The 12,839-nt window shown below is 52.9% G+C and overlaps 1 protein-coding gene across 5 annotated transcripts in view; it reads left to right on the forward strand.

The window, feature by feature from the left end:
* The window catches only part of ACTR5 (actin related protein 5), an 18,976-nt gene extending 10,640 nt beyond the window's left edge, over window positions 1–8,336 (forward strand). Inside the window, exons 5-7 of one of the 5 annotated variants that reach the window (XM_029918225.1) lie at window positions 5,829–5,945; window positions 6,860–6,999; window positions 7,956–8,336. In XM_029918225.1, the coding sequence (XP_029774085.1) occupies window positions 5,829–5,945; window positions 6,860–6,999; window positions 7,956–8,208 (510 nt within the window). In that variant the 3' untranslated portion in view covers window positions 8,209–8,336. Of the gene's footprint in view, window positions 1–5,828; window positions 5,946–6,859; window positions 7,000–7,894 lie in introns of all 5 variants that reach the window. The other 4 variants (XM_029918226.1, XM_029918227.1, XM_029918228.1 and 1 more) reach the window with 4 other exon arrangements.
* The last annotated feature ends 4,503 nt before the right edge of the window (window positions 8,337–12,839 follow it).

Raw genomic sequence — 12,839 nt, forward strand, 5'->3', positions numbered from 1 at the left:
GCTCTGGGCTTGGGGAGATTTTGAGATGTTGGACTTCAGTTTTTTTTATATATGACACATTTGATAAGTTGACCTGTACCCAAAGCTCTGAGGGTCAGTCAGCATTTATTGAAGGTGATTGTTAGTGATTAGGGCTGATTACAGTAACGTTCATGGGCTCTGTACCCCATGTGACCACACCGCTGGCTGGCTAGTTCTCAGAAGGTATTTTCCAACAATGTCATTCTTTTAGAATGGAGAAAATGGATTTATGTTGAATCAAAGTTCATACTGAAATGCCATCCAAGCAGTGATGGCAAAATTCAGCAAAATTTTTAAAGTACAGTGTTTTCTGAACTCCCATTTGCCCCCACAGACCAGTCCATTCCCGCCCTTGCCGTTCTACAGACATTCTGCCAGGGATGTTGTGGAGGAGGAGGCTTTACCAACATCCCTCATCCAGTATTTGAAGTAGAGGATGTTGGCTTCCGTCCCTGCAAGCGCAGCGGTGGGGCGGGGGGGCAGCGCAGTTCTAGAGCACGTCACTTGTCAGAGCACACAGTGGGCTTAATATAGAAGGTTCTCTTGTCCCGTTAGCCAAGATCAGAGCCGGCCTCGGCTTGTTCCTAGGCTACGCAATCAAGACTGTTCCAGGGACCGTGCCATCTCTTCCCTGATGTGCTTTGGCAAACTCGTTCAGTTCAGTTCCAGAAGAATGCCTGTTTGTGTTCTGAACGCCACACAGTCCGTGCGGAGCCCTGGCAAGCCCCAGACAGAAGCTGGCCGCGGCAGAGAGATCTGTTCTCTGTTGGACGCGCGTTGTCTGCTCTGAAATGACTGGCTTTGTTTCTCTGTGAATCGTATGAATTTGGATAAGTGAAGTACCTTTTGATCGTTTTATTTTTATTTCATTTTATTTTTTTAATTATTTACCTTTGAGAGAGCGTTAAACAAGGGAGGGGCAGACAGAGGATCTGAAGCAGGCTCTGTGCTCTTGGCTGACAGCAGCTAGCCTCATGTGGAGCTCGAACCCACGGAATATGAGAGCTAACTTGAGCTGAAGTCGGGCACTCAACTGACTGAGCCACCCAGGTGCCCCTCTTTCTATTATTTTTATTGAAGCTTAGAAATTATCTTTAAGGTGGCATGCGTTTGAATATAGCTAGGCGAAGGTGGGTGATGATATTTTTCTGTAGCTATAAAAGCCTTTTGAAACTTGAACATCTTACAGTCCTCTGTCCCAGGGAAAGTTGAGTGTGTTCCCCAGGGGCTCACTGCTCAGTGGTGGGCATGGAATGCTAGGGACTAGCAATGCAGGTTAAGGCACAGTTCCTGCAGCCCTCGGTGCCTAAAAAAAATTGGGCTGTCGGATCATACTTAATTGATTGTAGTAAAGATTATCTGGTGTGATGGTACATGTGTGTAGGAATTTAGGTGTTTTTTTTAATGTTTATTTTGAGAAAGAGAGAGAGAGAGAGAGAGAGAGAGAGAGAGAGAGAGAGAGCACTCGAGCGCGGGTGAGTGCGTGAGAGCGAATCCCAGGCAGGCTTCATGCTGTCAGCACAGAGCCAAAATCCAGTCTGACACTTAACCAGCTGAGCCACCCAGGTGCTCTGATGAAGTTTTAAAAAGGTTTGGGATATTTGAGCTGGGGCCTGGAAGATGGTATGATTTCAGTAGGTAGCGGATGTGAAGGGAAGGACATTATAGACTGAGTTCGATGCCAAGAAGCACATGTGCAGGGTGCACGCGGATTTGGCATGCAGTGTGGGTGAGGGAGCAGGGAAGGGAGGCGGGGGCCGGCCTGCAGGGGTCCTCACCAGTCAGCCTGGATATCACCCTCCGGACAGAGCCTTCGGAGGGTGTCCGGAAGGAGCTAATGCCAGGAGACTTGCTTTTAGGAAGGTAACTGCGGACAGTTAGGATGATGGGTTTGGGGAGGGGGAGGTGGGAAGGCAGGGTAGAGATGTGTGTGGTAATCTGGGAGAAAGCTCATGGGGGGTGGCGGAGTAGCCACGGGTATGGGGGGGTGCAGGGGGCACTTCAAGGGTAATGTCAGTGCCCCAGGGTGGCTCAGTTGGGTAAGCTTCTGACTCTTGATTTTGGCTCAGGTCATGATCTCATGGGTTCATGAGATCGAGCCCCACACTGGGCTCTGTGCTGCAAGCATGGAGCCTGCTTCAGATCTCTCTCCCTCTTTTCCTGCCCCTCCCTGCTCACGCACGCACATGTGTGCACTCTGTCTCTCGAGCTCTCTCAAATAAACATAAAAAGATAGCATCCAGGGATCTTGGTGCGGCGTAGGGACAGTGGTGACAAGAGTGCTGGTGGCTGATAATAGAATGTGTGACATGTGCCAGGCCCTGAGCCCTGGTGCAGGTGTCACCATCCTTCACAGTGTGTCAGCACTGTCGCATTCCCATGTGACAGATGAGGCAGCTGGGGCTTAGCGGGTGAAGGGGTTTGCCCGAGGCTGCCCAGCCCGAGGTAGCACAGCTGACCTTCAGACCCAGGCCGTGGGATTGCAGGTTCGCTCTGGTCACCGGGAGCCATCCTGAAAGGCAGTGGGCGGAGGCAGCCTTGGGCTTGAGCATCTTAGCTTTACAGTCGCAGTGGGACGTCAGGTGGAACGTGTCAGGACCCAGCCATGGAAGGACCTAGAATCGCATGGGGAGTGAGAAGTGAAGGATGCCCTGGTCAGGCCCCTGCTTCGGGGCCCGGGGGCGGAGGAAGAGCCTGGGGAAGAGACTAAGGAAGAGCACTTTGGAGAGAGCAGCAGGGTGGGTGGGATGCTGATGCAGGAGCGCAAGGGGGGACAGGTGGGTAGTGGGCTTTCAGAGGCACGTGAGGCCATCTGCCAAGGACCGCCAGTGGTGGCCAGGGGGGCCGAGGAGAAGTGCTGGGGGAGGCTGAAGACCCTACTCCGGGGGACACACGGGGAAGGTCAGGAGGGTGACAGGCCCGTCCGCAGCAGCCTAGGAGCGCATTTCCCTCAGGTGCTGCGATGTCCAAGGTGCTGTGCTTACAAGTTTGACGGGTCAGGGGTTCGGAGAGAGCGTGGCAGAGATCTGTGCCTCTGTGACGCCTACCTGGGGCCTCTGCTGTGAAGGCTTGGGTAGCTGGGAACTGGGACCCCCGAGGCCTTTCATTTCGCTGGCATCTGGGCTAGGATGTGCTGTACTCAGTGGGGTGGACCTGAGCACCCTCACAGGGCCTGTCCATGTGCCTTGGGCTTTTCAGTGTGGCAACCGGTGCTTAGGAGGGAGCTCCTTAAGGGGGAGTGGCCAGAGAGCAAATGTTTTAAGAGGTCAAGGGCAAGGAAGCTTAAGACGGCCTGTTGGAAGTCAGGTGACACAGCTTGCAGAACACTGTGTTGGTCGGAGCCTCACAGGTTCCTGTGAAGATGCAAGGGGAGGAAATAAACCCCAGCTTCTCATGGGGAGCGTCCAAGTCCCACTGAGGAAGAGCACGTGGGATGGAAGATATTGTGACCGGCTTTGGAAGTACGGTCTACCCCGGAGCCGAAGTGGAAGGAGGGTGGCACCCTCTAGGCTTTGAGAGGGGCGGCTGGAGCAGCGGAGCACAGAGAATGGGGCAGGGGGTGGAGGTGATTGGGCTCCGTGTGGTGGAGGGAGGGTCAGTGCACAGGGAGGTGTCACTGGGAGTCAGAGAGGTCTGAGGAGTGGAGGGTGGGTGGAGAGGACGGCGATGGTGTGGGGCGTGGAGCAGGAGGGAGGCGGAGCTTCATGGAGCCCCGGCCTCGCCTTCCCTCACTGTTACTTGGGGCAAGGGGTTTGCCTGTAGTTATTTTAAATACACAGGAGCCGTTTGTGCGTCTCCAACCTGGTATTATCACAGTTATTTAAGGGGCCAAAGTACATGCCTGGCTAAAAGAGAGGGAGGAAGTGCTCACTCCTCAGCCCACCCCTGCCCTAGGGTTGAGCCCTGCTTACAGAGGAGGTGGGCTCAGACTGTGCCACTGTGACCCCGATCCGAGTGATCCCAGAGCCTCCCCTCCGTCTGCAGTGCCTGCTGCTCCTGGCAGCTCATCATCCACGAGCCGCCTAGTGACAGGGGTCTCGTGATCTGTGTCTGAGCCTCTCCTGGGACCCCTGAGCTTTGTGCCGAGCCCCTACTGGGGCCAAGGAGCCTGTCGTCCACTCAGCTGGCCTTGCTGCTGCACGTGCAGCCTCGTGTTCTCGTTCACCATGACCTCAGGTGGATGTTTTCCATGCCGCTTGGGCCCGCTGTCCTGTCAAGCCCAGCCTCATGATGCGCACGATGCGCAGGATTTCAGCTGGAGGCCGAGCAAGGACTTCGGGGTGGGCCATCTGTCTTAGGCCGCGTTTCCGCCACTTCCCAGTGTCACGTGATCTTGGGCAAGTCATTTTGCCCGCCCAGCCCGTCGCCTCACCCGGGATGTGCAGTAGTAGTCGTCTCTACAGGGGGCCGTGCCCGGACCAGGCGCCCTGCCCCTGAACTGGATGCGGTTTTTGGATGGCTCTTGCCTCCGTCCTGAGAGCGAGGTCCTTAGGTTCCTGCCTGCCAGCCCACCCTCTTTCCTCCTTAAGTTTCCTATTTCTACACCAGTCCCTCTCTTCCTGTTCTTTAGTCTCAGATGAGGAAATGTCCTTGTCCTTCCAGAGTTACCCTCCCCTTAAATATGGTAGAGTCGTCTGTATGGAATAGAACTTTGGGTACATTGTACCTCGTTCTATAAGCTCTGTAGGCACGGGACTGTTGTGGGAGTGCTGGGGGAGTGTGTGTGCTGGGGGAGTGCTGGAGAGCATTGCCTTAACAGTGAGTGTGGATGTTAGTTTACATCTGGGCACATGTGACTGTGTTCTGGTGAAGTATATGTGAGTGCTGTGAATTGTGTCGCTAACATATATGCTTCGCAGACTCCAAGGGACAGGTCAGAGGACACGCACTCAGTGCGGGGCCCTCCCCTCCGGCCTGCCAGGCGGGTAGTTCTGAGTCAGCGGCACCCTCCCCAGACACCTTGTGGGACAGTCATTTCTATAGCAGCTGTCACTGTTAGAGCCCTTTGTCAAGGAATGCGACACAGCAGTTTTTCCTGTAACTTCTCCCCCTTGAGTCCAGAAGGTAAAACTCTGCCTTTCACGTGGCAGAGCCACAGACGGATAGAGATGTCGTGTAGAGTCACACCCTGCCCGGATTCTTTGTCCAGGTCCACACTATCACATGCCCTGAGCCCGCGGTGGGGAGCGGTGCCCCCATGTATAGGCTCCGCCCAGATTCGCTGCGGCTGAGGAGGAAAGCCTGTCCTGTGGGGCACTGTAGCTCCAAGCTCTGTCACCCCGGAGCTCTTAGTCACGGCTCCAGCCCTGTGGACTGGCTCTTACGGACAACTCATTATGCCGATTAATGTTGGTGCTTGTATATATGAAGCATTAAGAGATTTATTTGATTTTGCTGGCGTCTGGCCCACTTTGTAGGATGCCGGCTCTTGCACCCTCTCCCCCAGAATTGTGCGTGTGGCGTTTGCCTGATGCAGCCTGCCGCCACCCCTCGCCCTCGGGTCCCCAGCTTGAGTGGCCCCGCCAGCAGGCTTCAGAGAGAAGTTGGGGCGGGGGGGCTGTTGAGGATTGTGTGAGGTAGAGGACAGGAGCAAAGCCTATTCCTGGCTTTTAAGGTTTTTAATCCTTATGTTCACTTGTCTTCCTCTTTTTTTTTTTTTTTTGAAACAGTTTAGAAAATTTTTCATAGTTTTTGTATAAACTTTTAGGACATTGCGTGAAATACCTGCTCTCGTTCGTGACCGTGAACTGATAGACTGAAAGCCTGAAGTTACAGGTGCTGTTTCGTCCTATTTATTCTGTCCTTAGACCCCCGACCTGGAGCAGCTTGAGCCGACTCTGGAAGACGTGGAAAACATCAATGACTTTGAACCCTTGTTTTCAGAGGAGACCGCTGATGTGGAGAAGCCAGTCGCCACTGTCCAGGTTGGGCTCCTGGAACCTGTGCGCCTTGCTTCTGCTTTGAAACTATTGACATAAATGACCAGTCTGGCCTAGTCTGCTTCTTTAGGAATGTCCTTTCAAACAAAAAAAAAATTCCAGTTGTATTTTCTGGAGAGGTGGGAGGTGGGGGTATTGATACTTACAACTTCTGAATCAAAGCTTTTCCCGCTGGCTGATGGGGTTCCAGCACGAAGGGCTGTGAACCTGTGGGAGACAGTCTGCTTGACAGAAACATGTAGGCAAGTGATTGAGAACTTTAAAGACTAGCTTTAGTGGTTTCATATATTTTATTTCTTTTTTAAGTCTCTTTATTTTGAGAGTGAGTGAGCAAGCATGAGTAGGGGAGGAGCAGAGAGAGAAAAAGGGGGAGAGAGAATTCCAGACAGACCCTGCACTGTTAGCACGGGGCCTCACATGTGGCTCAAACTCACGGACCTTGAGATCATGATCTGAGCCGAAACCAAGGGTCAGACACTTAACTGCTTAACCAGCTGAATCGCCCAGGTGCCCTGTGGTTTCGTATAAATTTAAGCCAATGTCATTGTGTTTAGTCCTCACTCAGGCCTACATTTCTGTCCTTGCAATGGCAACCAGACAGACTGACTGGAGCCTGAGGCTCACCTGGGAGAGAGCTTTCCGCTCCTGCTCTTCATGAGGTCTCTTTCCTTGCAATGCAGAGACCGTTTCAGGACGCAGAGTTGTAGGTATCTGTAATTCAGAGGTGGAAGGAAGGTAGAAAATGGAATTATTGTATCCAGAGAGTTGGGAGAGGTCATTCTGACACGAACAAAGGACAGAAGCTGTGTTGGAATAAGGAATGCGGCTTGGGGGAACTGGCAACTGGAATGTTTGTCACTGTGGCCTAAAAATATCTTCTAAACCTTGGGTTTTTAAAGCCCGTGTTTAACTTGGCAGCGTATCATCAGCTGTTCGTTGGGACAGAACGAATCCGAGCTCCAGAAATTATCTTCCAGCCGTCTCTCATCGGGGAAGAGCAGGCCGGGATAGCAGAGACCCTTCAGTACGTCCTGGACAGGTGAGGCTGGACCTTCTCTGCCGTAGAGTTTCTGAAACCATCTCCTCAGATCTTGCGCTGTGAATGATCGAGGAGGTGGTCAGGCATTGGAAAATGCCTCGTGCTCTCCTTGTCATTGACTTGCTGTGCTCAGATGGTATTCTTTCTCTCTCCCCAGCCCCCAGCCCCGGCATGGGGGTGGAGGTGGGGGGAGACCTCGTAATTCTTTTCTGTACATGTAAATGCTCAGTTGATTTGAGGAGCTTTACGGAATTCTTTTACATTGGAGCAGCAGTAACATATGCATTGGTTTTCATATAAACCTTTACAGGATTGAAGATTAGCGGTTTTTAAGTGCCCTAAATATGTGCAGAGCTTAGGAGAGTGTTTTCCTCCTTGCAGACATTGTATCTGAGAGATTGCATTTCTATAAAATGCTCCTCCCCAACCCATTTCTACAGGCATTTTCCTACAGTGCAGGTTTTCATAGTTGAAGCTGGGCAGGCGGAGAGCAGGATGTTACTCCTCTGGCTGCTGCTGGCACATGGCAAGGAAGGAAAGCTGTGGCAGCCACTTTGTGTGCGTGGCCTTGAGAAAGTGCTCAATCATGTAAAAGACAAAGCTGTTATTTTTTTTTTAATAAGCACATAGGTAGAAAGATGGGCCAGCAAGAGGGAGGCGGGGCTTTTTGCGGTGATGGAAATGTTCTGTATCTTGTGGTGATAGTTACCGGGGTGTATCGATTTGTCAGACCTCATCAAAACGTTTGCAAATCAGTCCCCCACGAAGTCACTTTTTAAAAAACGTGTGTTAAAAGACACAGAACTTCTAATCCTGCTAAGGAAATGAATTCTGTAAAGTTCTAAGTGGAAAATGCAAGTTAAAAAAAAAAAAAGAAAAATCACTTTCTGTGCAGATGTTCCTGTTTTGTGCCAAGAGCGTGTATTTCTGCATCTGCATTCTCCCCTGCGCTTCAGGTGGGTAGGACTGTTCCGGAGGACCTGTCTCCCTCGTAGGTACTCCAAGGACGCTCAGGACGTGCTGGTTCAGAACGTTTTCCTCACCGGCGGGAACATGATGTACCCTGGGATGAAAGGCCGAATCGAGAAGGAGCTGCTGGAGATGAGGCCCTTCCAGTCTTCTTTTAAGGTGCTGGTGGTTCGGGTGACCGGGTGCTTGGCGAGCAGCAGTAGTCACTGGTCTTCTGATGGCGGAAGTCGTAAACAGTAGCGTAGAGGAGGAGAATTGCCTTCTGATTCCATCATCCACACGTGTCCACTGTTAACATTTTTGTCGCTTGCTTTCTGGTCTTTGGTATGTGTTGAATGTTTAAAGCAGAGTGGGAATCACGTTTTTAATATTTCTCTGTTTTTTTTAATTGAAAAAAGACGTACGATCTAACAAAATTTAGGGACTACAGGCAGTACACGCTAAGAACAGTCATGCTTCTCACCCATCCTTTATTCTACAGGCAAAGCTTCTCTTTCACAGACTCTCTCTATAGAAGTGTAACCTGCCTCGTAACCGACATTTCCTTAACCTGCCACGAGCGTTTTCTGACGTCATTCTTTCAAAATACTATTTTTTTTATATGATGCGGATGTCCTGTATCTAGTGAATCCCTGATCAATAAGAAACATGGTCTGAGCCCCCGTCCAGGACCAGGCACCTTGCAGATGCTGACACGTCCCAGACACGGTCCCCAGCTGCAAGGAACTTGCTACCGTAGGGGCAGCAGCTGATTAAATAGGCCACGATAGCCCAGAACGCGAGGGGCATACAGGCACGGGCACCTGCCAGTCTTGGAGGTCAGGAAAGGCTCCGCAGAGCTCAGTTCTTCCTAGGATGCGGAGGTGTTTGCCATAGAGACCCTGGAATGGGGTGAGACGGAGGAGGCACTGCAGACAGAGATCAGCATGAGCAAAGGCTCTGAGGCCAGAGGCTGGTGGAGGGAGTAAGCGGCAGCTGAGTGTGGCTGGAGCACTGGGCTGCGGAAGAGGAGTGGAGAGGGGTGTGGTGGAGAGCGATGCAGAGCCCACGCGTTCTGCTGAGAGGCTGACCTTGGGCCCTGTGCTGCATGACCTATTACACATTCACGGTGTGGGTTTTGGGCTTTGGTCTCTACTCCATCATCAGCATTACTGAATTTGGCCAAGCCTTCGTTTTCCCACTGGTACCAGGAGGTAATCATACCTCCTGTTCCCAGGACTCAGCATGCTAGTGCAGGTCAAGTGCTCCGCACAGGGCCTGCACAGAACGAACACTCAGACGTTAACTGTCGTACGGGTGGCAGCGGTGGGTTCCCTGGGGTTACTTCCGGGTCCGTGATCTGCTAGGACTCACAGGAATCTGCACATCAGCATATTCCTGGCTATGATTTGAAAGGAAACAAAGCAAGATCAGTAAAGAGAGAAGGTGCATGGGTGAAGTGCAGGGAAAAGCTGGCACAGGCTCTCCATGGTGTCGCCCAAGACATGCTCACTTCTCCCCAGCAGTGAGCTGTGGCCATGTATGTGGAGTATCACCAACCAGTGAAGCTCATTAGAGACTCGGTGCCCGGAGTTTTCATGGGGGTTGATCGTGGAGGCCCCCCTGCCTGGCACGTGTCCGAACTCCAGACTCCCAGAAGGAAGCAGGTGTTGAGCATAGAGCACATCCAGACATCAGGAGCAGTGAGCTGCTCTCACGGGTCCGTGGTGGAAGCTGCCCGAGATTCAAGCCCTGGGTGCCAGCCAGGACGGCCCAGAAGCAGTCGGGCCTACGGGTCACCTCTTCTCTGCACAGCTGTTGTTACTGTTAGGCCACATGGGACCGAGAAGGAGTCTAAGCATGGGACTTGTTTCATTCAATCTGAATTTAGGCAGATAGTTTTGACTGTTGTGGAAAATGGGGGGTCAGGAGAACTATCAGAAGCAGGCGGCCAGTTGGGCAGAAGCTCCCAGGCTTTCCCATGGAGGCCTCACTTCTCACCACAGTCTGCAGGGGCTCCTGTGATCTGACCTTGGGTCGCTCTCCCTGCCACCCTCTCCTTCATTCCCCAGTAAGGCATGTTTTCTTGCCTCAGGGCATTTGCACCTGCTTGATTCCTTTGCCTGGAATACTCTTTTCATCTCGGTCCTGTATCTCCCACGGCTGGCTTACATGTCCAGAAGCCTTCCCTGTCCTTATCTGTGCTCCTGACTAGGCCCACCTTCAGTAGGGAAGAACCGACTGTCCCGTGAACTATCACGTGCCAGGCCTTGGCTCGGTGTCCTTGGTAGCTGTGCAGGAAACGTGCAGCAGCCATCGGGAGGGGACGGGGGGACGCTGATGTAGCGGAGGTGAGGGGGTGTACTATAAGAACTGAGTAACAGGCCAGGCTTGCGGGGAGAAGGGTGGGACCTAAGACAACCCCCAAGTTCTCGGTCTGGCAGCTGCTGGGGTCCAAACGACATCCGCTGGGCTGGGGAGTTGGGGGGCGGGTGGCGAGCAGGCTGGAGGCTGGATCAGGAGTCCCACTCCTGTGCTGGGTAAGGTTGAGTTTCCGGGGGGCCGGGGAGGGGGTGGGCCATGCCCAGGAAGCCTTGACTCTCGCCCCTGCTGAGTGCTCAAGAGAGAGGCGAGAGGGTGCACACGGAGCCCCTTGTGTTGCTGTGTCATCAGGGGGCACTGTTGGGAGGCTAGGTGATGTCCATGGTTAGGCCTTATGTAGCACCAGCATTTAAGGGCATCAGGAGGGTAGGGGTGCCTGTGAAGGAGGCTGAGGAGGCCCAGACTGTGGGGGCGGTGGTGGCGCAGAGGGTGGGTGTAGATGTGCGCCCGTGGCGGTGACTTGTGATGACAGCACTGAGCCCACGTCGTATTATTGGATTGTTAAGATCTATATCTTCGTGAAAGCCTTTCCCATGGATGACGTTGTGAACATGAGTTGTGGGAATGCCGCCAGGGCTTCCCTCCAGCTGTCCGTCAGCTGGTCCGGCCTCCTGCGGCACGGCCCATCTTCCACCTCTTCCCCGGTCTTGCTCCTTTGCAGCTGCGGACATAGTAAGTGTGTGTCATGCTGGAATTAGCGCCTGGCCTTCAAAATTTAGGTTATGTATTCCGCAGTGGCTCAACCATGAACTGTTTAAGACACTAAATGTGTACTTTTACATACTTTAAGTTTCTGTTGGTCCTCCTTCCCTCCCTTCCTCCTCCTCTTCTTTCTTTTTTTTTTTTTTGGAGAGAGAGAAAAAGTATGTAAACCTAGGGGAGGGGGGAGAGAGAATCTTAATTAGCTCCATGTCCAGCACAGAGCCTGACCTCACAGCCCTGAAATCATGACCTCAGCTGAAATCAAGAGTCGGATGCTTAACTGAGCCACCCAGGCACTCTAGTTTTTTCTTTTAAAATTCTTTTTTTATAGTTTATTTTTGAGACAGAGACAGAGCACGAGATGGGGAGGGGCAGAGAGAGAGGGAGACACAGAATCTGAAGCAGGTTCCAGGCTCTGAGCTGTCACCATGGAACCTGATGCGGGGCTTGAACCCACGAACTGTGAGATCATGACCTGAGCTGAAGTTGGATGCTTAACCGACTGAGCCACCCAGGCGCCCCCCAGTTTTTTCGTATTTAACAGTAAACCATTTTAAATTCAACCACAGTGATGTTTTAAAGTTAAATAAACTTTTAAATGTGTACGAGTTTAAAAGTAGAGCATGTTGGGGCGCCTGGGTGGCTCAGTCGGTTAAGCCTCCGACTTCGGCTCAGGTCAGATCTCACGTTCGTGAGTTCAAGCCCCGCATCAGGCTGTGTGCTGACAGCTAGCTCAGAGTGTGGAGCCTGTTTCGGATTCTGCATCTCCTTCTCTCTCTGTCCCTCCCCCTCTCATGCTCTGTCTCTCTCTGTATCAAAAATAAATAAAACACTAAAAAAATTAAAAATAAAAGTAGAGCATGTTGATAGTTTATTTTGTGATCTATATATATATATTTTTTTTACTTTTCAAGTCACTGTTTTGCTGTGTCAGTAGGTACACGGTCAAAGCCTCTTTTGTATGGCTGTATCGTTGTATTCGTGTTTCTGACTGCTTTTTCATTGGTAATAACAAAGGCCACTGTTTATCACTGCTCAGCCGGTGCCAGGGGTGTTCCCCCTGCTTGCACTCATCTCTTCAGTGAGTCTCTGGCCAGAGCGCAGGATCTCTCATCCAGGTTTATTCGTGGTCTCTTGTGGCAAGCCCCTCCCACAGCAGCCCCGCCGGACGGCCTCCTGACTTTGGTGTTATGTGCTTCGCCCGCCTCTATCTGTGCCGGCTGATCGCTTGCCGTGTCACCTGCCTGTTACCTAAGGGAGTTCTGAACGCACCCTTCCAAGCCGGGGCTGCTGTGCTGGGGGAGGGAGGGGGAAGCAGAAGCCTGACTCGAGCTACAGAGGATGTTTTCGCTCCGGTCAGCTCAGCCTCGTTGCAGGGCTCCCACGGGGCCGCTGACCTCGGCCTCGCAGTGACACTGAGCTGCAGAGACCGCACCGGCTGAGTCCTGGAGAGCCCCAGGCGCTCCTCTCCGGGCTCCTCCTGAGGCTCATTTGGTGCCGCCGCCTCGCATCAGCCTTGGCTTCCCTCCGCCTGTGGGCGGCTGGGCCCGCTCTGACCCTCAGTGGCAGGCCCGGTGTTGGTAGAGTAGCTGGCGGCCGCCGACTCCGCCACGCCGAGCCCGGTGTGCCCCGCGCCCTGCAGGATGTCCGCGGCGCCTCGGCTCAGCGGTGTGGGCAGGGTACGGGCTGCGCCGCGTGCGTGTTTGCGGGGGGTTTCCCGGGAGGCCGCGCAGGGGCTGCCGTCTGGCCCGCCCCACACTCGCACCTCGAGCCCAGGCGGACGGCGACCCCTAATGAGTGCTTTTTGT

This window comes from Suricata suricatta, chromosome 12 (genome assembly GCF_006229205.1).
Source record: "Suricata suricatta isolate VVHF042 chromosome 12, meerkat_22Aug2017_6uvM2_HiC, whole genome shotgun sequence".
Taxonomy (NCBI): domain Eukaryota; kingdom Metazoa; phylum Chordata; class Mammalia; order Carnivora; family Herpestidae; genus Suricata; species Suricata suricatta.